The sequence below is a fragment of the Gordionus sp. m RMFG-2023 genome, chromosome 2 (assembly GCF_954871325.1).
Source record: "Gordionus sp. m RMFG-2023 chromosome 2, tfGorSpeb1-WG-v2, whole genome shotgun sequence".
NCBI classification, from domain to species: Eukaryota; Metazoa; Nematomorpha; class Gordioida; order Chordodea; family Parachordodidae; genus Gordionus; species Gordionus sp. m RMFG-2023.
Window position 1 is genome coordinate 4,887,876 of NC_088776.1, and position 24,819 is coordinate 4,912,694.

At 24.1% G+C, this 24,819-nt stretch overlaps 1 protein-coding gene across 1 annotated transcript; it reads right to left on the reverse strand.

Moving 5' to 3' along the window:
* Positions 1-18,644: 18,644 nt before the first annotated feature.
* Positions 18,645-19,215, reverse strand: LOC135924809 (macrophage migration inhibitory factor homolog). The gene is made up of 3 exons (XM_065459923.1): positions 19,086-19,215; positions 18,872-19,041; positions 18,645-18,826 (listed from the first exon to the last, which is right to left on the reverse strand). Exons 1-3 carry the CDS (start codon positions 19,191-19,193, stop codon positions 18,760-18,762), a joined length of 345 nt encoding a protein of 114 aa, XP_065315995.1. The 5' UTR covers positions 19,194-19,215; the 3' UTR covers positions 18,645-18,759.
* Positions 19,216-24,819: the final 5,604 nt, after the last annotated feature.

The following is a 24,819-nucleotide window of genomic DNA, read 5'->3' on the forward strand; positions in this document are numbered from 1 at the left end:
ATTTTTTTTTAAATTTTCCAATATAAATAAATGTCTTATATTTATTAACTCAATATTAGCCATGTTAAAAAAATAATATAGTTTTTATCTTGATAATTTAATTATAAATTATAAAAAAAAATTTTTATTAATTTTTAATAACAATATTTTTCAAAATTTTTATCTAATAGACAGGAACGCTTTGGCAGTTAATACGGTATTAGCTGTACTAAAAACGCGATCAAGGGTGATGAGGGGATTGCGGTATTATACTTAATAAGTAACTCTTTAGGTGGGGAATTTATTAAAAACATTTATTGTTTTGTTATTTGCTTCAAAAAATTGAGATGAGTTATCCTCCTCCAATCCATTCTATACTTCCTCGACAAAAAAAGGATATCTCTCGAAATTAACAGTTCTTGCATTATCATTTATAGGGTTTTAAAGCATTTTTTTTCAATAACGCTATATGTTTATTTATAATAGATTCGTTCTAAGTTTTATCCATTCCTATTGAAGTTTGAATACTAGATGTATAATTGCAGAAAGAACACATTGATTTTCATATACATGTTGAAATCTTTAAAAAGATATATATATATATATATATGTAATTAATTGAGAGTGATAGGTTTAATACCTTTTATTAATCCCATTTAATACGGTGTCTGTCAATGGTTGACCATATATGAGGCCTAGCCCAAATGCATTTTCTTCAAATTTAATGATTTTACTTAGTTATATTATATTATATAAAATAAAGTAATTAACATTACAATCAAATGTCGTTAAATTGGAACCTAAAGATTATGATAATATAATACTTTTTGGGCATATTTTACACTTGGTAAGTATTGAATTAGTTCCATCAATATAGGATGTTACTGTAAAACATTTATCATATTTGCCCAAGGTAATGATAATTCATCTGATTTTGAATTTTCAGAATCAGATGATGAGGATTAAATAATAATATCCATGCTTAGGCTAATCTATTAAATTAAAATATAAACATTAATATTCAAATTAATAAACTATGTGTTAAAAAGATTAAAATGTGAAAAGGAAATAAACAGCCGATTAAAAAATATAAATATATATTTTTTTTAAAAAAAATTCGGAAATATTATATTTTTCAAATAAATAAAAATAAAAAGTATTTTTTAAATTGAACGAACGTTAGATTCGAACGCGTTCATCGTAAGAAAGGAACGCGTTCACGTTCAAAAATCGTCAAAAATAAAAGGTACGTCGTTCATTATTTTTTTTCAAAAAAACGAACTTCGTTCACGAACGCGTTCATTTTGAACGCCTTCGTTTACAACACTATATTTTTACCCTTTTGTGTCCCTAATTTTTTTTAAAATATAGGGTAAGGGTTGAGCCTTGGAAATTTTTTTGAATATATTTAAAGTTTTACAAGGGCCCATGCTTTTTTCATATTGCTTGCATTGTCAGTTATTATGGTGTTCATTTTTAAAATTCCTACTTCTTCAATTACTTTAATAAATTTGTTTGATATATATTCACCTGTGTGCATGTTAGATCCTGTGTGAATCGATTTATAAAAAATGGGACAGGGGGTTGCTAGAATAAAGTTGATAATGGATTCCCCTCTTATATTTGTCCATCCATCACTAATTAGAGTCAAATTTTTACTTTTGCTTAATTTTTCATTGATTATATGTTCAATCCTCTTAAACTCACTGTCTAAGATGACTGTAAATATATTAATTAATACTATAAATTTTCAACTAAATTTAAAAACTGTGAAATAAATTACTATTAATATTCTCTATTAACATAACTTAAAATTTCATATATTATTTATAAATTTCATTGGTATTTATTTATAATATAAATTTACTTTTCAGACTAGCTATTTAATTTTAACAAGTATCTTATAAAATTTTGCAAATGTAAATGGGGAAATTGACATAATTCAAAAACAAAACACAATTATAATTTATGATATGAACCACGAGGAAAAAATGATTTTATAAAATCTAATAAAAATCGTATTTATATTATCATAAGATCATTTTCAAAATTGGGAAACTGTTAATATTATAAAAATCATGTTGATTTAGGCAAAAAAACCTATTATAAAAATTGGGGAAACTATAGGGGAAATATGGGAAATTTCCCCTGTCTTACATCCCTAGCTATAACCTGAAGAAACACCTAAAGGTAAATTGTTATTTTTACATTATAATATTATTTATTTTATTAGACTGTTCACGCCAATTGCTATAAGGAAATAGAAAAACATATAAATTGGTATAAGAGAATCTTCATTCAAAAAGACAAATACTATCCAAACCAAATTAACTGATAATAAACATGCCAATATTTCACAAAAATTGGCTGATAAAGTAATTGTTGATTTTATTATTGACACAGTTCAGCCATTGTCCTTGGTTGATAATCCATCATTTACTATGATGATTAAAACTTTATCCCTGGCACAACAGTTTTATGTCGCCAGACACTTATGAATAAAATAGCCGACAACTTCAAAGTGATGAAAGATGCTCTAATAGTAGAGTTATCAGATATATCTTATGTATGTACACCGGCAGATAGATGGACACATAACAGAAGGTAAAAACTTATTTATATTTATAAATTATTGATCTGATTAAATATTTTTAGAGCTTCCTTGCCCTCAAGTGCTAGTGTCGAGAGATTATTTAGCAAAGCAAAGCTTATACTTTCTGATCGTCGCTCTAGACTTGGGGATGATAAAAATGCAACAAATTAAAATAAATAAACTAACTATATTTTTATATTTATAAATGTTGATTTTTATATATTATTTATTATACATTTAAATTATAAGCAAAAAAAAAATAAAAAAATTTGTTTCATTTGTTTCTAAAATTTTTTTTATAAAAAGTAGCTTAAAAGTAGCTAATAGCGCGCTACTTTTTTTGAAAAATAGCTATAGCGGTAGCGCGCTACCTTTAAAAATAGCGTTTAACAACTCTGGACCGGGCCAACAAAACTTTTTTAAAAAAAAATCGGGCCGGACCGGGATTGAAAAATTAGAGGCCCGATGCAGATCACTACTAGGCATCTTATGAAACGCTGACGGACTATTCGATGCAGAATTTTTGACTAATTAATATCTAAGCCTGATTAGGCGTAGCCGATTTTTTTACCTAAAATCTTGGCCAAGCCGTTTTGTAGTCGGCTAAAATTAGCCGATTAAGCAACACTACCCGATTCTAAAAGACACCATCCTTTGCAATATAAATATCCTAAAGGCCGCCTCCCACATCATACGAACATGAATGTTTTAATCTCTAGCTCTTAAAAAGGCCAGCATCCCTAATACTCTAATGCCTAATAACTTACCAAGCAACAACAGTATACTGGTTTTCTAGACTTCCCGTAGCTGGGGATTACAGATACATCGACTACTCGAAGCGTTCCAACAGCAGCGCTTAATTCGGTAGAAATTTCGAAAATAAATAAATATTCAGATATGGTCAAATTAATTTTCATCCCACATGTCGCCCATATACTCTTGCTAATTTTTGATGAGGCAATTCTAAAATCACATTATTAGGGAGATTTAACCAAATAATTGGCGATCTTAATGATGCCTTCTATAATGGCTACTCATCAAGGTAATTTCATCGCTATTCACGGACCCACATAGCAAAGAAATAAAACTAGTGTTTTAAACGAACTCGTTTTTTGGAAAGAATGATGAACGGCGTTCCTTTTATTTTTGACCAACTTTGAACGTGAACGCGTTTTTTTTATTACCAACGCGTTCAAATTTAACGTTCGTTCAATTTTAAAAACACTTTACTTTTTATTTTTTATATATTTGACTGAATTTTTTAAGAAGTCTTATATTTTATAATCAACTGTTTTTTTTCTTTTTCACATTTCAATTTTTAACACGCCATTATTATTATTAATTTGAATATTATTGTTTATATTTTAATTCAATAGATTAGCATAATGGATATTATTATTTCATCATTAACATCTGATTCTGAAAATTACACACTAATAATAGCATGACCCAAATATGATAAATATTTTACAGTAACATCCTATATCGAAGGATTCAATACTTACCGAATGTAAAATGTGCCCAAAAAGTATTATATCAGTTGCAAAATCTACAAATTTCAATTTAAACGACATTTAATTGTAATATTATTTTATTTTATATAAATATGAATGAAAAAAATGCATTTGGGCTATTTGACCCCAACAACTACTTATTAAAATATGGTCAACCATTGATGGAAGCAGTATTAAATGTGATTAATACTAGAAACCTTTCCCTATCAAATTAATTACATATATTTAATTTTTTTTAAAGATTTTAACATATTTATATGAAGATCAATATGTTCTTTCTGCAATTATACATCCAGTAATCAAGCTTCAATGGCCATTGAAAAAACTTCCACAGAACGAACCTATAAAAAATTGAAAACCCTAGAAATAATAATGCAAGAACTGTTAATATCGAAACGATGAAGTAGAGGATATATTGGAGGAAGATAACTTACCTCAATTTTTTGAATCAAAGGGCAAAACATTAAAAAAATTTTAAAATAAATTCCTGACGTTAAAAGAGTTGTTTATTAAGTATAATATCGCAATCCACTTATCTGCCCCTGTAGAGCGCGTAATATAGCTTATACCGTATTCACTGCTAGGCGTTCCTGTCTATCAGATGAAATTTTGAAAAACAATTCTTATTAAAAATTATTAAGAAAAATTTTTTTATAAATAAAAATATCTTTTTATTCGCTATATTATATTGTATTTATAATTTTATTATCATAATAAAACTATATTATTTTTTAACATGGCTAATATATTGTGTTAAAAAATATAAGACATTTATTTATATTAAATTAAATTTTAGAAAAAATTTATCATAAAATTTTGAACGAACGTGAACGCGTTCCTTTTTTGGTGAACGCGTTCGATTTTTGTCAATGAACGTTGAACGCAAAAGCGTGTGATTTTTCTAGAAATGTTTACAGCACTAAATAAACCTAATCTCTTATTTTTTATTTGATTGAATTTTTACCCAAAAAATTTATAAATTTTTTTAAATATTTTAAAATCTATTACCCCATCTTGTGGATAGTTTATTATCAAAACGAATTATTATTTTAAATTATATTTTATTAATAATACCCCTTACTCTCAATCTTTCCTATACCTATCCTGCACTTAAATTGAGTCACAAATATCTAAAAGTCCTTCCAAATATTTAATCACAATATACCAAAGATATAACAATTAATATAAAAATATGTATAAATTATAATAATACTAATTTACATAGGTCTTCCTTGTTGATTTACAATTTTCATATACCCTAATAGCCTAATTACAATTATAATATTAATTCATTAAATTTTTATATACTTCTAAATAATTATCAATATTAAATGATTCTCCTATATTAATTTTTTTGGATTAATATTTTCGCACCATATCGAATAATGTAATAATTGCTAAAAAAAATTATTGAAATGGATTGACATGTATGGTTTAGCAAGCCCCGCTAGCTCTAAATTTACTAATCATGATTGAAATACTATATAGACATAATAAATATTCATAAAACTTTCCCAAATTATAGAAGAGTGTTTAAACTTTGCTATAAAATTTAATTTATATAATGATATATATTTTAATAAAAATTAAAATTCTGTCATGTAAAAATCTTTAGAAAAATAAAATTTTAACCTTCTAGTGTTTATAATTTTAAAATAATATTAAATGGTTTGCCAAGCGCTAGGGTTTACCTAACCCCAGTCTCCTTTAAACTATAATAATACTAATTTACATACTGAAATCTTCAATATCAGTTCAAGTCATCCCAATATATCTTTGTTCTTTCTCTAAGCACAGTATATACATGCAAATAAAAAATTTTATAAAATTTTATAATTTAAAAAAAATTTTAAATATAAAGATTTCATAATTTTTTAAAAAAAATTAAGTGCCATAATTTCTCAAACTATACCAATATATTATATAAATCCATACCAAATTTATATATATATCAAATTCATATTCTACCCATATATCATAAAAATCTATGCCACATTTATATATATATCAAAAATATCAAACTTATACCAATATATCATATAAATTCTTACCAAATTTATATATATCAAATTCATATTCTACCCATATTTCATATAAATCCATTCCAAATTTATATATATAAATTCAGACATTAAATCAAAATAACTATCCACATATAACATTATAGATATTATTTTGACTTCATCATAACTCAATTCCTTTAATTTATCATTAATAATTAAATATATCATATGTGTAATTCACATTACACCATATTTCATAAAAATGTTTAATTACTTCAAAATAAACAACATTAACACACTCCTAATAGATCCCTTAATAAAATATCACCCTTAATTGAAATTGGATTACATTCACAATATAGTAACACCAATTAATAATAAACCATTCCACCCATGTCCATCCTTTTAAACCCAAAATACATAATTATATCACTAATATTTATTATAAAAATCCACTACTATATATATTTTCATAAACCCTCAATTACACACATTTACATCTTAATCACATGTACAATTATCAATTTAATATTTTTTTAGCCCTATATTTACATATATATCCCTGCTCATTATAATCCCCAACATTTAAATATTCAGCAATCTTTTCTGTCCTGCATTACGTGAGGTCTGTTTTCCTAATGATGGAAACTTATTCGCCATTCAATGAGTCTTAAGGCCTACCAAATAATAAGACAATAACTTATTGTCAAACTTTGGATGAAAAAAATATAAATCTTTACATATAATACCCCAAATATTATTGTCTTAAATGGGCCAAAATGAATGGAATATCATTAATCCTAAACAGTAAGCCCTTTTCAAAATAAGATATAAATTATTATACCTTATATATATATAATAAATTAATAATTTTATTTTTATTTTCAGTCCTAATACTCATTACATACTTTCTGTCATGTTCCTTATTTGCCAAATATCTAACACAAAATGCTAAAATCCCTATATCTCTACCCATATCAAAATCTTATTTTCCCCACACTTCTTTCTGACACATTGTATAGTGGTTAATAATTGCGTTATATCGAAACTCCTGTGTTTCGATCCTAGGTCACGGTCAACAACTGTATTTATATTCTCAACCTTTCCTATACTTATCCTGCACTTAAATTGAGTCGCAAATATCCAAAAGTCCTTCCAAATATTTATTCACAATATACCAAATCGATGATATAACAATTAATATAAAAATATGTAAACTATAATAATACTAATTTACATAGTGAAATCTTCAATATCAGTCCAAGTCATCCAAATATTTCGTGCAGTCTTCATCTCTTTGTTCTCCCACCCTGGCCTCCCGTGCAGTGACACCTACACTTTTTGAGAGATAGAAGCAGAATACCCCCTAAAGTACCCCCCCCCATTGTAAATTATTTTTTGACACCAATAAATTTTAAAAATAATTTTTATTGCATCAATATTTATTATAATATAAATATAATGTAAAAAATATATGCTTTAAAAATATTATTTTTAAATTAATAATTTAGATAAATTAGGGGAAGAGAAAGCAAAAGAATTTATAATTTTATCAATATTTAATTGTTTAAATAAATTATTTTCCATTGATAAAATGATTAAATTATTAAGAAATGGATCTTTCATGACACTACGAAGTCTTGTTTTAATTAGTTTAATTTTACTCATGACCCTTTCGGCAGTACATGATGTAGTAGGAATAGTTAATAAATATTTATTTAATATTGTTAAATTTGGGAAAGCAGAAAAATTTATAAGCAGATGATAAGGTAAAATAAATGAATAGTTTCTCCAGTCTGAATCATTCATCTCAGAATTATTATCATCATCAGAAGAAGCTAAAAAATGTATTAGTAAAAATATTTTAATTAAATAAATTTACAATTCTCAGAATCTGACAAATCTTCTTTAACCTCTAGGTCACGAGTAATAATTACGTCCCCCGTTTTAGCCATTTTATAAATATTTCTAAACATCAACATTTCCTCAAAAACTTGATTTGTATTTAATTGATAAAATTTACAGATATCCTTGATATCATCTTTAACAATTGCCTTTTCCGCCATTCCCTTTGGGGTAAAAAATGATGTTTGACTCAAAAATTTTATCGATTCATCGTTAAATCTTTCACTAAACTGCATAATAATTAAAACAAGTGCAGCATAAAACACACTGATTTTAAAGCTAAAATAAAATATTATATTTAATGATGAAAGTATATATATATCTCTCCTTTATGGATTGTAATGTTTGAAGTCTTGAACTTTCAAAATCAAAAGGTAAATTTCTCTTCTTCATAAAATCTTGGGCCTTTGAAAAGACATCCAAAAATTCAGTGTTATTATCTATTTTAGGATTATAAAATAATAAAAGATAATAACTTAAATTATACTTCTCATATTAATCAGGCAATCTTTTACCAATTGAATTTGATTTATTGCAAACCCTATATCCTTCGAAATGGTTTGCAATTTTGTACAAGCCAAGCTTGTTATCAACAATATTTTATCCAAAACACATAGTGATAAAATAAAATCAAATTTTTCTATTCTATAGACTATAGCACTAGCCATAGTGGAAGTGGCAGGATCTTCAGAATCCTTTAAATTTGCCAAAGCTGCCCTCAAAGCATCATAAAGTAGGAAAAAAATTACAATCGCCTTATATGATGTTAGCCAGCTTCTATAAATATAAAATAAACATTATATATCGAAACAATTAAGATAATATTACCGAGTGGTGATGCGTAAAAATCTATGTGATTTTGTCAGTAAATCACTCTGACATGTTTTGAGTACTTCATATCTTTTAACACCATTAAAATATACGTAAATTTCGTCTAATATTCCCAAGACATTTCGCAGCTCTTTTACTGATTGGCATAATTGAACAACTATTAAATTTAATCGATGACAATAGCACCAAATAAAAGCTGCCTTTGGCGCCTCCGCTCTAATCAAAGCCTGCACTCCATTAATTCTTCCACTCATGTTTGAGGCGCCATCATAGCTTTGCCCCACTAGGAATTCGAGGGGTAGATTCATGGAGCCAAGCTTGGATATTATATTCTTTTTAATACCGAGGCCCGTTGTATTTCCCGTACAATAAATGTCTATCAGCCTTTCAACGGGCTTAGGTGTCTCGCTATTTTCAACATATCTCACTATCAAAGCTATTGCTTCTGATTTCGATACATCATATATGCCATCAACTATAATTGAATAGCACCTGTTGAATTCAATCTCCTTTTGAATTTTTTTATAACCATATTTTTCATGGTTTCAATAAGAATATTTATGTTATAATATGATAACAGATTTGAATATAATTTAGATTTTAATCCCTTAATTTTTTTCTCACTTCTTCTTTCTTCATTATCTTGTATATACATTTTAAGAACAGGCTCAGAATCTGCAATAAGTTTAATAAGGCTCATCATATTGCCATCTTGTTGCCTGTTCCCCCAGAAGGCTTGATTGCGGGATAAGCATTTATATTTTTTTTGGTTAATATTTTTGGGCATATTTTGACAATGATCTAAAAATTATAAATGATTATATATAAGATTTAATATTTAAATTTTTACTATTCCCTTTGATAAAATTTTAATTTTGCGCCAAATCTTGAAAGTGGAAATATAATTTTATGATAAGAAATATCGGATAACAAACTAATTTGCTAAACATCGACCATAAAAAATTTTAAAATAATAAAATAAAAAAATTTTTTTAAAAAAATTTTAAAATAAAAAATTAAAAAAATTAAAAAAAAAAAAAAGTACCCCCATAGAAATTTATAGAAGCAGTTGCTTCGGACCCCCCCCCGTTGTAGGGGTCACTGATCCCGTGATCTCCGCGTCACAACTTCTTTCCCCAAGGAAAATTAATTATTCATGTCAGAAAAATGACTGACATTTAGTATATTCTATTAAATTTATTTCTTTTTTCTAACTGCTACAACAATTATATTTACTGAATATTATAAATTCTAAAAACCATCAATAAATGATTTTATATATTTTGCTAGAAATAATTTAGATTTTGACGTGATCTCCTTCTTTTGTTCTCTCTTCATCTTTTATATATTATCTAACCTAAAAAAAAATATTATTTTATCTTTTACATTCACTTTTTTGATAAGTGTCCCTATTAAATTAATAGGCTTTAGATTTTTTATTTTTAGTGTTAAAGTCTTCTTTATATATTAATATGATTTATTTTAAGTATTTATATATTGCATAGACAGATTAACATAATTACATATATGTAATTTTTTTAAAAGATCATATTTATATGAAGATCAATTTTCTGCAATTATACATCCAGTATTCAAGCTACAATGGCCATTGAAAAAACTTCCACAGAACGAACCTATAAAAAAATAAACTTATAGCGTTAAAAATAAAGTATTGGAAACCCTAGAAATTTTAATGCAAGAACTGTTAATTTCGAAACGATGAAGTAGAGGATGGATTAGAGGAAGATAACTTATCTTAGTTTTTTGGAGCAAGGCAAAACAATAAATGTTTTTTTAAAAATTCATGACGTTAAAAGAGTTGTTTATTAAGTAAAATATCGCAATCCACTTATCTGCCTCTGTAGAGCGCGTAATATAGCTTATACCGTATTCACTGCTAGGCGTTCCTGTCTATCAGATGAAATTTTGAAAAACAATTCTTATTAAAAATTATTAAGAAAAATTTTTTTATAAATAAAAATATCTTTTTATTCGCTATATTATATTGTATTTATAATTTTATTATCATAATAAAACTATATTATTTTTTAACAGACATTTATATATATAAAATTAAATTTTAGAAAAAATTTATCATAAAATTTTGAAAGAACGTGAACGCGTTTTTTTTTTGAAAGTGAACGCGTTCGATTTTTGCCTAAAACGTTGAACGCGAAAGCGTGTGATTTTTCTAGAAATGTTTACAGCACTAAATAAAACCAATCTCTTATTTTTTATTTTGATTGAATTATTATCCAAAAAATTTATAAATTTTTTTTAAATTATTATTTCTAAATAAATATTTTAAAATCTATTACCCCATCTAGCGGATAGTTTATTATCAAAACCAATTATTATTTTAAATTATATATTATATTTACTGAATATTATAAATAAAACCAAAAATTGATTATATATATTTTGCTAGTTAAATTGAATAATAAAACAATAATACTTGGCTTTTAAATAATTTAGATTTTGACGTGATCTCCTTCTTTTGTTCTCTCTTCATCTTTTATATATTATCTAACCTATAAAAATAATATTATTATATCTTTTACATTCACTTTTTTGAAAAGTGTCCCTATTAAATTTAATAGGCTTTAGATTTTTTATTTTTAGTGTTAAAGTCTTCTTTATATATTAACAGAGTTGTTAAAGTATCTAGATACAAGTATCTAAATACTGTAACTAGATATAAATATGTGGTATCTGTATCAAGATAGATTTTTTATTAAAGTATCTGTATCTAGATATTATTTTAGAGGTATCTGTATCTGTTTTTAGATATTTTAAGATACATTTTGATATACTTCTATTTAACCCTTTTTTATATTATAAATAAAATACTTGAATGTAAAATTTATTTAATTTCATATGAGTATATAACTTAATATTAATATATATATTAAAAAATTATATATATGTAAAATATTAAAACTTATATATAAAAAAGAATATATAAATATTAATTAAATATTATGTTCGAGATATCAATAACAAGCAAATTCTGATATTACAATCCATCTCAAGGAATTTGCCATTTTTAGCAATGGAATTAGTATTTTATTTTATTCTATTATATTAATTTTTAAGATTAATATTGATGACGAAAATGACGACATTCTTCCATGGCCAATTATTAAAATATTTTAAAATAATATCTCAAAATAAAGAAAACAAATCTCTGATAGTTAAATGTTTGCCATATCTACCAAAACATATGTTTTCAGTTAGCATTACCTCAACTTGCAACATTGTAAAACATTTAAGGGTATAGATAACCAAAACATATGTTTTCAGTTAGCATTACCTCAACTTGCAACATTGTAAAACATTTAAGGGTATAGATACTAAATAAATGTTTACAATTTTAAATTTTAAGAGAAAACATCAAACACTCTTAATCCAAATAAAAAAGGGGAAGGAGAAAAAATCTATTAAAGAAAATATTAGACTAGGCTCATCGTCCATTGATTTTTTTCCAAGAGACCACAGACTATAACCCAAACCACTTTAGATGATTTAATAACTGATTTTATTATAGATAGCATTCAGCCATTTTTAATTGTTGAAAATCCTTTATTTATAAAAATGATCAAAACATTAGCTCCACAAAAAAATATAATTTGCCGACAGACAGTGGTTGCTAGAATCTCCCAAAGATGGGAGAATGAAAAGAAAGAAATCATTAAAAGTCTAATAACCATCGTTAATATATACAACAGCAGATTGTTGGAATGCCTATCTCCGGTAACATTTAAATTTATATAATATAATTACAAACAAATTATTTGAGCAAGTTTAAGAAATGTTAATTTTTAGTTCATACATAGGAGCCACTGCACACTATATAGATCCAACAAGTTTGGAAAGAAAAAATGTAGCGTTGGCTTGTAAAAGTATGACTGGGAGTCATACATAAGATAAAATAGCAAAAAATTTACAAAAGGATTATTGCATACAAAATAAAATCTCAAAGACTGTTGTGATGACTAAATTGATCGCTATCTATTAACTAATCGCGATCTATTAAATAAAAGATTTTTTTTTTATTATTTATATTAAATTAACTTTAACCCCGCGGACTCGTTTTATAAAATTATCTCAATAATTTGACATCAATAATTTGACATAAATTACTTGATAGATTTTGTAAACTAGATAAACTTCATGTCATTGATAAACTTAGAAAATTATTATACATAGTTAAAAAATATTTTTAAAATAAATTTATTTATAAGTTAAATTTCTGTTTCTCATTTTTTGCCAACAACAAAAACTTTTAGTCCATTAGGTTTAATTTATTATAAATATAAACATAATATTGCTTATTTATGATAGAGTTTTCAAGCCAATTGAAAATATTAATCCATTGATGATCTGGAAGATGTTAGATATATTCAATAATAAAGATATATATATAAATAGTTTTCTTTTATCTCATAATAAATCGTTTAAATCCTGTAATATAATTATATTAAAAATATTTATAACTAAATTTTAAATTTCAATAATATTAACTCCGCAAGATGGCGTATTAATTTATAAAATAAATTTAAAATTATTTTTTGTTTTATTATATTCTAAAATCATATTGTATTATTACTTAAAAAGTAAGCTAAATTATAGGTTTTTATAAATTACATATGATCACATTTTAATGGTTAAAGTAAGATAAATTAATTTTTTTAAATAATTTTTGCATACTTGATTTAGATATTTTTCCTAAATAGTCACTTTGTTTTTATTGCCATTATTACAATATTAACATACAATAATATCATTCTAATTAATAAGATATCACAGAAAAATTTTATCGAACATATAATGTTTGTAGATTATTTTACACCTAGCATAAATATGTATAAAGATTTACCATTTTTAGGGGAAAAATATAATTTAGATAAGGGATTCCGGATATTTTAAATGACGTTATATTTTATTTGTATAATGATATATTGGTTTTAAGTAAAGAATGTATAAGGGGGGGGGGGGGGGTAGTTGTATTTGTTCAAATTTTCAGTTGATTTCGAAAGACTTTGATTTGCTATTCTGAGATATAATAACTTGGGGTTTTAACGTAGATTAATATCTAATGAGAATTGTTGGTGGGTTAAGCGTTTATGTATTTCTTTTTCTATAAATTTTGTTTTGTGAAGTTAATCATTAAAGTAATCTAATTTGATTGTTTAAATGACCATGAAAAGGGTCTTTAAGTGTTGCTGAGTTCAATACAAATAACATTGAACTGGAGGTTATAAATGATATTATGAGAAAGTTGAAATACATTATAAATGCTTAATTATTATCTTTCTATTAAGGAAATTTTTTTATAAAAATACTGTAACATCTTCAACAGCCTCAATTGAAAGGTTATTTAGTTTTGGTACAATGCTATGTATGCAAAAATGGCAAGGGTCTAATACTAAATTTGAAAATTTTGGTTAAAAATAATAAATCTATTTTAAATACTCTTTTACAAATTAATATTTCAACTCCCATTAAAAATACTAGTCTCCGTTCCCTATCTATGCTAAGAATGGGCTACTACTAATATAAAATGCCTGATATATTAAATCATCATTAAATATTTTATTAATTATTTTAAATATTCATTCTAAATGAATATGTTATGTTCTTCACAAATAAATTAAAAACTGTATTTTATAAACTATTCTAATTTAATTGGTAATGATAATTAGCTGCAAGTATCTTTTTGATATTTTGAAAAGTTACTAGATCTGTATCTAATATTAATTTTTTCACATCTGTATCTATATTCTTATTCCTGAGGACCTACCCATAATAAAATATTTTCTTACATGATTATCCATTTCTAATTGAATATATTAAGTGTATTACATATGACGATTAGAAAAAAAATCTATAAAATTTATATAATTTTTTTGTAAAGGATATAGCTTACTTGTGGTTGTAATCTTTTAATTTAATAAAATGAGGTAAAAAAAAAGGTAAATGTTTATATCTAATTATATAAATATAAATTAATCATTTACTATAATACTTAGATAAATCAAGATAAATAATATTTAAATTTTTTTATTTAAATAGTAACTTGGTATTATTGAATATCATTTGACACAAAATAATATTTTATATCGTAATATTAACAATATACTTTACAGGCATGACTTTGTTTTAAATATTATACATAGTTCTCCACCTTGCTTATTATGATAATTCAGCTTATTAAAATGAACCTATAATGTTTTAGTGAGTAAATTCTGATATATAACATTTTTAAATAATTATAATATTTATAATAGTATTTTATAATAATACACGCCAACTTGTGGATTATTATTATTGAAATTTTAAATTTAATTATAAATATTTTTAATACAATTATATTAAAAGATTTAAACGATTTATTATGAGATAAAAGATAATTCAACTATTAATATATATTCCTTTATTATTGGATATATCTAATAATTTAATTTTTATAAATTATTTATATCATAGGAAAATGAATCTCACTACAAATAATAGATAATATATGAGCTGCATGTTGCAAAAATATTGTCTTAGTCAAATAAAAAGAAGTTAGATATAAGAGAATTTTTTTTCATAATATTAATTAAAAAATTTTTATTTAATAAAGAAAAAATTTCATATATCTGAATCTGAAAGAAAAAATAAAATTATGATTTATAATAAAAGTGGTATTTAAAATTTTTTTAAGGAAAAAAAATAGAAGGCGAGGAAACGTTAGAAGTTTTTATTAATAAAAAGAATTATATATTTTAAAAAAATATATATAATGTTATATTTTATCTGACTCTGAATAACGAATAAAGAAGAAAGATTTTAAGAGAGATTTTTATATAATCTTAAAATTTTTTTTAATAAATCCCCCATTTCACTAACATATCACATGTTAAGAAATCCCCCATCAATATAAGCCAAAATTTTAAAACTAATTTTTTTTCAAATAAAATAGAAGGCGCAGGGTGAAGTTTTTATTTTTATTATAAAAAGAATTATATATAAAAAATTTTTTAATAATAATAATGGGGTTCCACGTCTTTATAGAGAATGTATTTTATAGATAAACATTTATAGAGAAGAAACAATTATAGAGAATGCATTTATAGAGAATAATTTTATAGAGAATGTCGTTTATAGAGAATGATTTTAAAATGAATGTAGAGAATTATTTTGTAGAGAATTATTTTGTAGCTTGATTTTATAGAGAAATATTATGTATGGGACAATTATAGAGTTGAAAAAATTTATGCGGAATTTGACAAATACATCAAAATTAACATTTTAACAATACAATTCAGTTTATTTCTTGTTTTTTCGATGACTTTATTTGTTTCAACAATGGTTTTTTGGTGAAATCTTTTTAGTTCATATCCAAGGTTTAGCTTGATTTTTAACTCAGCTAAACCAAACCTGAAACGATTTGTTAAATATATATTAGCCGTTATTAAAGAGAATCTAAACTGAACCACCCATTTCTAAATTTTTTATATATTGCACTTATATGTCAGCTACCTAAATTTATAGAAAGGTTCTTAACTTAAATTTATTTTTCAATGTTGTGTTGTAACCCAAAATTTTAAAATTTAATACTATTTTTTTTTATTATGGAGCTAAATACTATAAAGGGTGCACATGGAAAATTTAATATCATCAAGTTCTGGAAGAATTGTCTATTTAATATTTATAACATTTTATATAAATTGTGAGTCAGGTGATTATTAGAGATATAAATTTAGTTTATTTGCATTTAGAGAAAATAGAACTGTTAGTTTCATACATACCAAAAAAGTATAAGAATATAGTGTTGCTTTCTACACACTCATAACAAAATTGATGCATCAACTGATAAGTTTAAAAAAGAAATTATAACTTTTTATAATTTAACAAAAACTGGAGTTGATACAGTTGATCAACTATCCCCATATATTATATATCCAGGTATCCAATAGACGGCCATTGGCCTTTTTTTATACTATAGTAAATATATCAATGATAAATGTACTGATAGTTCATAAAGCTAATAATTTATCGAATATAAAAATTTATAAAATTATTAGCAATGGAACTGATAACTCCATATATGATCAGCAGTTCTGAGAACCCTAGTATATGTAGATTATTACGTAACAACATTGGGGATGTTCTCAATATAACTGATGAAAAACATATTCCAACTAATAAAAAGGGAGTATGTAAAGATTGTCCAAGAGTGAAGGAGGTAAAAACAACATTTATTTGTTTAAATTGTTCAAAATTCATTTGTAAAGATCATATGCATACATTTTGTTGTGAATGTTAGTACAAAAATTTACATGATATTTGATGATTAGTATTTTTTTAAATATTTGATATCTTTTTATAAAATTTATATAATTATCTATATTCGACATTCATTTAATAAAATATATAATAAAATTTGCATTTTTTAAATACTTTTTGGTGATCAAAATATAATTAAAGAAAGGTCTCAGAAAAAAAATTTTATTTCAGTAACTTTAGTAAAATTTGCATAACTGTTTTTAGAAGTAACTATTAATCTATATTTTGTATTTATTATTTCCAATAATATTTGAATATATATTCAAAATTGTATTTGTAGATCTCAAATTTTAATATGTTCTGAGATATAGCTAATCAAAATTTGGGATAAAATAGACCCCACCTTTGTAGTTAAGGGATTTTTTTCCACCTTTGTAGTGAAGGATCAAAAAGTATGGGTTGAATTTTAAAAGTAGAAATATTTATATGCTAGGTTTACAATAAATATTCATATTTAAAACTGCCTTTCGCGACTCGATTTGATAGAGTAAAATAAAAAAAATATAAAATATTTTCAGTATAAAAAAAACTAAATCTATCCAATTGAATAAGTTAGGTCAGGTTTATTATTTCGTCAAAACTAAAAAACCAAGAATTTGACAATCCATAAATATATTTGGCTCGTAATATAAATTTGAGTTCTTGCTGTTTAATGTCGTTGTACATTGTAAAAGCACGACTTTACTGAAATAACGCCCAAATTATAGAAGTTAGAAGGCACCACTTTTTAATATTTTACAATCTAAAAAAGCCATCAAAAATTTAAGAAACAAGATGAGCCAATATTTTTTATTGAAAAAAATTAGATCGGTTATTTTTTAAAATTAAATGGGATAGGACCTTACTAATTGTACAAATATAAATACAATATAAATTATTCAAATAAATATTGAAAAAGTATTTTAAATACAAATATTTATATAATACTATTCAACTCTACAACTTATTAAAAATTTAATAAAATAATATATATATATATCATTCATGTAGGGTTGATTGATTAAATTTCCAATGTCTCAAGGAAATATTTGAATATGGGAGGTTCCATTAAAATAAAAAAATCAATGCAAGGTAATAACAGCTTTAATGAGCCTTAAACTTACTTTTACTATAGCCATTTATATGTATTTCTATTTTATCATTGTATACTTTTTTTAAAATTGCTACAAAGTTTATTTAAATATGTTATATTTATTTATTAATGGTAGTTAATTTTTATCAAAATTATGCGAATGACTATTAACTAGCCTAATTTTTAATTAATATACAATGTATTTATAAATTAGTGTTAAAATTTGAATATGCTTGATATAAATTATTATACTCTAAAAATAATGCATACATAATTTTTATATTTATTCTTGAATAAAATAAATTTTATATTTATTTATGGATAAAATAATTGTTAGAAATATAATTATGTATGAATTTTGATCTCCATTTGGAATCAATACATTTAAGAACAATTTAGAAACAAATCGATTATTAATTATGATATAAAAAGTAAGATAATATGACTGTTTTTTGGTTTATAAATAAGTTATAATAAAGTCAGATGTTGATTTGTGTTTTATTAAATAAAAAGTGTTCATAGCATAAATTATCCAAATGTTTTACCATTATACCCAACGTCATTTGGTGGTGAATCATAGAAGTTAATGTACATTCTATTATAATAAATAAGAATTTATGAAATTTTTTTAAAATCTAACCTTGAAGGTGATATTCCTAATTTATTCTCTATAAATGTGGATATTTTTTTACTATGCGATTTGTTTAACGAGCCAAGTTGACCAATACTCATAAGATTAATTATACCACATGGTTCCTGTGATCCAGCAAAACTCATCATTTGTCCTGGGTTTACCATTATACAAACATACTAAAAATAAAAAATAAAAATAATTATAAACATTAAAATGTTACACTCTCGGGCTTGTGCAATATTTCTGCTATTAAGGACGATGTATCCAATATAAATGAAGCTGGGATTTTTTCTTTTGGCAAATTTGTATTCAAAACGAAGGAAGGCATGACTAATAAAATGAGTGAAAGTTTTTTTTGGTAATAAAAGAGTAATGGGTTTATGATAGAATAATATTATTATTAATTATAAATTCCAATATATTGTTTTTTCTTAAAATATTGAAATTGACCTTATATAGTTTTTAATCTATATTAATATATATCGTGCTAAAAATTTATAAAATAATTTAAAAATGAAGATTGATATCGAAGTCTAATATTCATTTTTAATTATGCTATAATTTGTAATTATATATATACATTATTGAATATTATATAATTTTTGAATAGTTTTCTATAATTAAATTAGCACTAATTTAATAAAAATTATTAAAATTCTTCTCTTGATATATAAGTTTTTATATTATCTAATGCCCCACCCTTTCCAGTATATAAAGTTTATAAATAATTCAAAAAATATATATAAATCCAACCTAAGGCAAACAATTTTTTCCGTTGGGCTTTCCATGGAGTTAGGCCAGGTTGATTGTCTCTGTTGTGAGTTTAATCATATTGATGAATATTTAATCTAATGCATACCATTAAAATTTTGAGCGTATTTTGAAATTTCATTTAAACATAAAAAGGTATGTCAAAAAATTATTGTCAGACTATCAATTTTGCAATTTATAGAGAATGCATGATATATTATTAATGGGTTTTAAATTTCCTTTATATGAAATATATTTGTAAATTATTATTGGTTGTGTGCCGTAGGAATTAAATAACACGAATAAAGCAAAGTAAGTAAATAATAATCTTATTAAAATAAACTAAATTATTGATCATAATTTTTTTTATTAAAATATCAAGTAATTAATTATAATAATTTTACATTACAATAAATAAAATATATGAAATTCACAATTATTTGTTTTGATCTTGTAACTCTAAGTTAAAGTGAAGAAAAAATCAATATCATATGTGCTTCATTCTATTTTATTTTAATTAGCAATGTTCATAGTGAAGGTTAAACTGGAGAGATCATTCTTTCTAAGATGATATATTATAAACTAGAGGATAATTTCAGTATCACAAAGTACCTTTTTAAAAGAAATATGGTGCCTATAAGATATTTCTAGCTAGTAAAGGTCACGATCCTGCCTTTGGACTGGACCAATGTGCTTGAACTAGACCATGGTCATAAAAAGTCGTTCCAGACTGTTCCTAAATAAAAAGACCAAAAAAAATATAATTTAATATTACATAGATTCATTATTTTACTATTATATATAAAATAAAGTTAATATTGTTATAAAAAACTTTATTTGAACCTTGGTGTTGATATATTTTTTAAGGTAATTTTTTTATGTTTATTTTTTTGTATCTGGTCAATATTTATATCTCGAATGTCGTTTATCGTGAAGGTAATATCACTAACCCTAGCAAATTTATTTGTGCTAAGTTATTATCACAATTGAATTATCGCGAAGAAATAAATATATTGCAAATGCATATTTTAAGTAAAGTATCTTATTCAATATTAATTTACCCACATAATTTCCTCAAATTATAAAAACGCAAAAATGTTTTAAGAATCTTTAGGTACTTATTGTCTACTAAGTTAGCTTGTAACCTTTATATATGATATATAGAATTGGTCATTTCTTTCTGGTCCCTCACTTATAGGTATGGATGGGATATTTTGATTTAAGTTTTTACACTCAATATTAACAAATATTCTGAAATGCTTAAAATTTTTCCCATCAATATAAAAAATACTGAAATAAAATTTTTTTTACTTTTCTTAGATTATTTTTAAGAATCATAGTAAAATCTGGTAAGTAATCTTTTTAAATGTTCTCAGAATTCTCTAGAAAATTGTTTTTCCTTTATCGGAGCCCAGAGATAAAACGATTAATGATTGTCACTACCTTAAGGTATTACCTATCAAATTTGTATTTTGTTTATTTTTCATTTGGATAGGCACTACCAAATTGATTTATAATATATATTTGAAAAATCGTGATTTTTGAAAGCCTCTATGGCCTAGTCGGCAAGACTGTCGCTTACCAATCAGACGATTGGGTTCGAATCCCAGCAATTATAATTTTTTCTTAATCTAACTTGGTGGTTCCGTTCTTGGGGAGATGATATATAGAAAGCCGGACTCTACCACGTGATTCCGTTATAATATATGTTAAATAATAAGTTTATAACATTTTAATAAATTATCATCGGTATTTAGCAAATTTGGTTGATATTTAGAAAATTACTTTATTTTGACTTGGTAGTGTGACTATCATTAACCAGATAAAACCTGATAGTGTAAATCACATATAACACCTTGTATGATATATTTAAAAAAAAGTTTCATGGAGATTCCATACCACATTTTTTTATACCGTTAACTCGTTATTTTATTAGGAAAAATATTATGCAAGCCTTAATAACGAAATCTCGGGATTTCGACAATATTTTTCTGGTTGCAATACTGACTCAGCTGTTTTAAAAAATCAGCTTTAATCTAGCCGTTTAACACAACTATCGATATAACTTTCTGATTTAATATTAACTCTAATTTAAGAATTTGGCATTCCCACTTCTTTCCGTATTTCAGTAAATGAAAAAAAAAACTGAAGTTATAGTTATTCCAAAAAAAATTTCAAAATATTTCATCGAATTAGGTAAATTTGAAATTGTTTAAAGAGAGAATTGGGAAAATTATAAAAATAAATCAATTTATCTCCAATTTATAATTGTTTTAGCTTTTTATATTTGATCTCATATTTTATTAATAAAAATTCTTTCTCTATCAAACTCCGTGGTTTGTCTGAGATTATAGCTTCCTGCCACTAAGATTATTTATAATACAAGTTTTCTAAAATCCTCCTTACTTTGATTCTCACCCTAAGATGGCTCAAAGTAAATTAAAGCGGCTTGCTCAGCTTTATTCTCAAATAGTGTCAATATAAATATTATATAAATAATTTTAAGATTTATACTTTATAAATAATTAACAAAAAAATATTGTTTAAATAAATATATATATATATATGGAATAAACTTGAAGCAATAATGTTTTAGACTGAACTGGAATAAACGGAAATAATATTGTTTTAGAGAACTGAACCTAGATATTTTTCCTGATTCCTTTTTAAATGATAATTTAGAATTCTTATCTTTGGCAATCATAATTTCAAATTTTAATTTCCTAGACAATTATGCTTAGCGAGAGATTCAAAAATGGAATTAATTTTTTAAAAGGTTTATCTTCAATTATTGAAAAATAAGTCATATTTAACAAAAAATTTTTTAATATCAATAATAATTTAATATATTCCAATATATTGCTCAAAAATAAAGATGAATGAACATTTGAACAGTAATAAAAAATAACTTAATTTTATTATAAATTATCAACCATTTTTGAAAAATATTAACCTCTGTTACATATTTGTAACAAATGGTCTATCTATATTTATTAAATTTTACTCAATTTATATTACTTTTAAATTGTTAATATTAGTTTATAGCTTTGTTTAATAACCGTAATTGATTTAAATTTTATAAAAAAAAGATATAATTTTATATATATATATATAAAGCTACAGTTGAATCAATTATTTTTTACATCATAACAATTTGTTATTTGATAAAGGAAATCAGAATAAAGAAACTTATTTCACTTGATTAATTATAAATTCTTATATTTAAATTCATCTAAATCCCTACTACTGATTATCCATTCTACAAAGCAATTCCTCGCAATACAGACTACCAATATTAGATTCTTCATTAATTTCGATAATCGAATTGATTATACATTATCTATTATTATAATCCTCGAAAAATGTCAATCAAATTAAGCCAATAGCGTTCTTTAAAAAAAAATATTTATCCAATAAAAATGATTTTAGTGTACACAAAAATATCATTTTTACACATTCAAAAAAAATTTATACAATGCAACCATTATATATATTATATGTTATCGTATATTCTATTATATTATTAATATTTTTTTTTAGGTTAGATGATGTAAAAAGATGAGGTTAGTTAATATAATAAGATGAAGAGAGTGTTGTATCGGTTGAAAAAAAGAATGTCAGTCATTTTCTGACATGGGAATTAATTTTTTCCTAGGGGATAGGAGTTGAAAGGAGTGATCACATGGAGTTTTGGTGAAGAATAATGGAGTTTTCTTTGTGTGCCTTTTGGGGTGGAGAAGACATGGAAGCTGGAATTAATTCATATTTTGGATAATTTATGATAATTATTATTATGTTTGATAACTGTTTTATATTATTAAATAGTTTATGATCTTAATTAGATATTTTTATGAATAAAATGGACGTGTACAATTGTAATATCAAATATTGTTATATATTGATTTTCTGTAAGTTTTTTTTAAATCTTTTTCTTTTTGTTAAGTTCTTTATTTTGTTAGTTGTTGACCGTGACCATAGGATATTAGATACTAGAATTATTCATTATTATAAGGTAAAAACCATATTTTTAATTTACATTTTGTATTTCTCCTTAGGACACAATGCAATCATATCATTTTGTTGTTTAAATTTTTTTTAAATTTTAATTAATAAAATAGTTTGAAAAATATTTTGGACTGATCTTGAAGATTTCACAATGTAATTTGGATATTTATCGTTAACTTGTTTTCATATTAATGTTAATTTTTATATTATCAATTTGTGATATTGTTAAATAAAGAATTTGAAGGATATAAGTCTGATATTTTGTTATATGTATAAATGGCAGCAAGATTATAGGTGTCCTAGTATATTATATGTATTTACAATTTATTTTGGTTAAACACAATCAGACATACATCTGATTGGGGGATATTATTATTATTATATTTGAAGTAAAAAAAATGATGATTAGATAATATTTTTTTTTGTTTCGAGATATGAGATATTTTTTTATTCATTAAAAAAAAGTTTTTTAAAAAATTCATTTTTAAAAAAAAATAAAGATATTATAAATTGTTGTTTTGCTATACTTTCAACGTGATTCATTTCTTAAATAAAGATATTATAAATTGTTGGTGCACTATACTTTCAAAATATTATGAATTGTTGGTTTACTATACTTTCAAAATATTATGAATTGTTGGTTTACTATACTTTCAAAGTATTATGAATTGTTGGTTTACTATATTTTCATGAATTGTTGGTTTACTATACTTTCAAAATATTATGAATTGTTGGTTTACTATACTTTCAAAATATTATGAATTGTTGGTTTACTATACTTTCAAAATATTATGAATTGTTGGTTTACTATACTTTCAAAATATTATGAATTGTTGGTTTACTATACTTTCAAAATATTATGAATTGTTGGTTTACTATACTTTCAAAGTGTTGACCGTGGACCAGGATCCCAGATACCTATTCGTTATTATAAGGTAAAAACCACATTTTTATTTTACATATTAGATGTTTCCTTAGGACACAACGCAATCATCACATTTTTGTTGTTTTAATTTTTTAGAATTTTAATTAATAAATAGTTTGAAAAATATTTTTTAGATTGTCGATTAACATCCAGGGTTGATAATATAATATAACATTTTGTAATAACGTAATTTTAGAGTAAAAATTTGTTATATGCGATGATTGTGTATTTCGATAAGTATTCTGAGCCTAGTTTTATTAATAAAGTTGCCCTC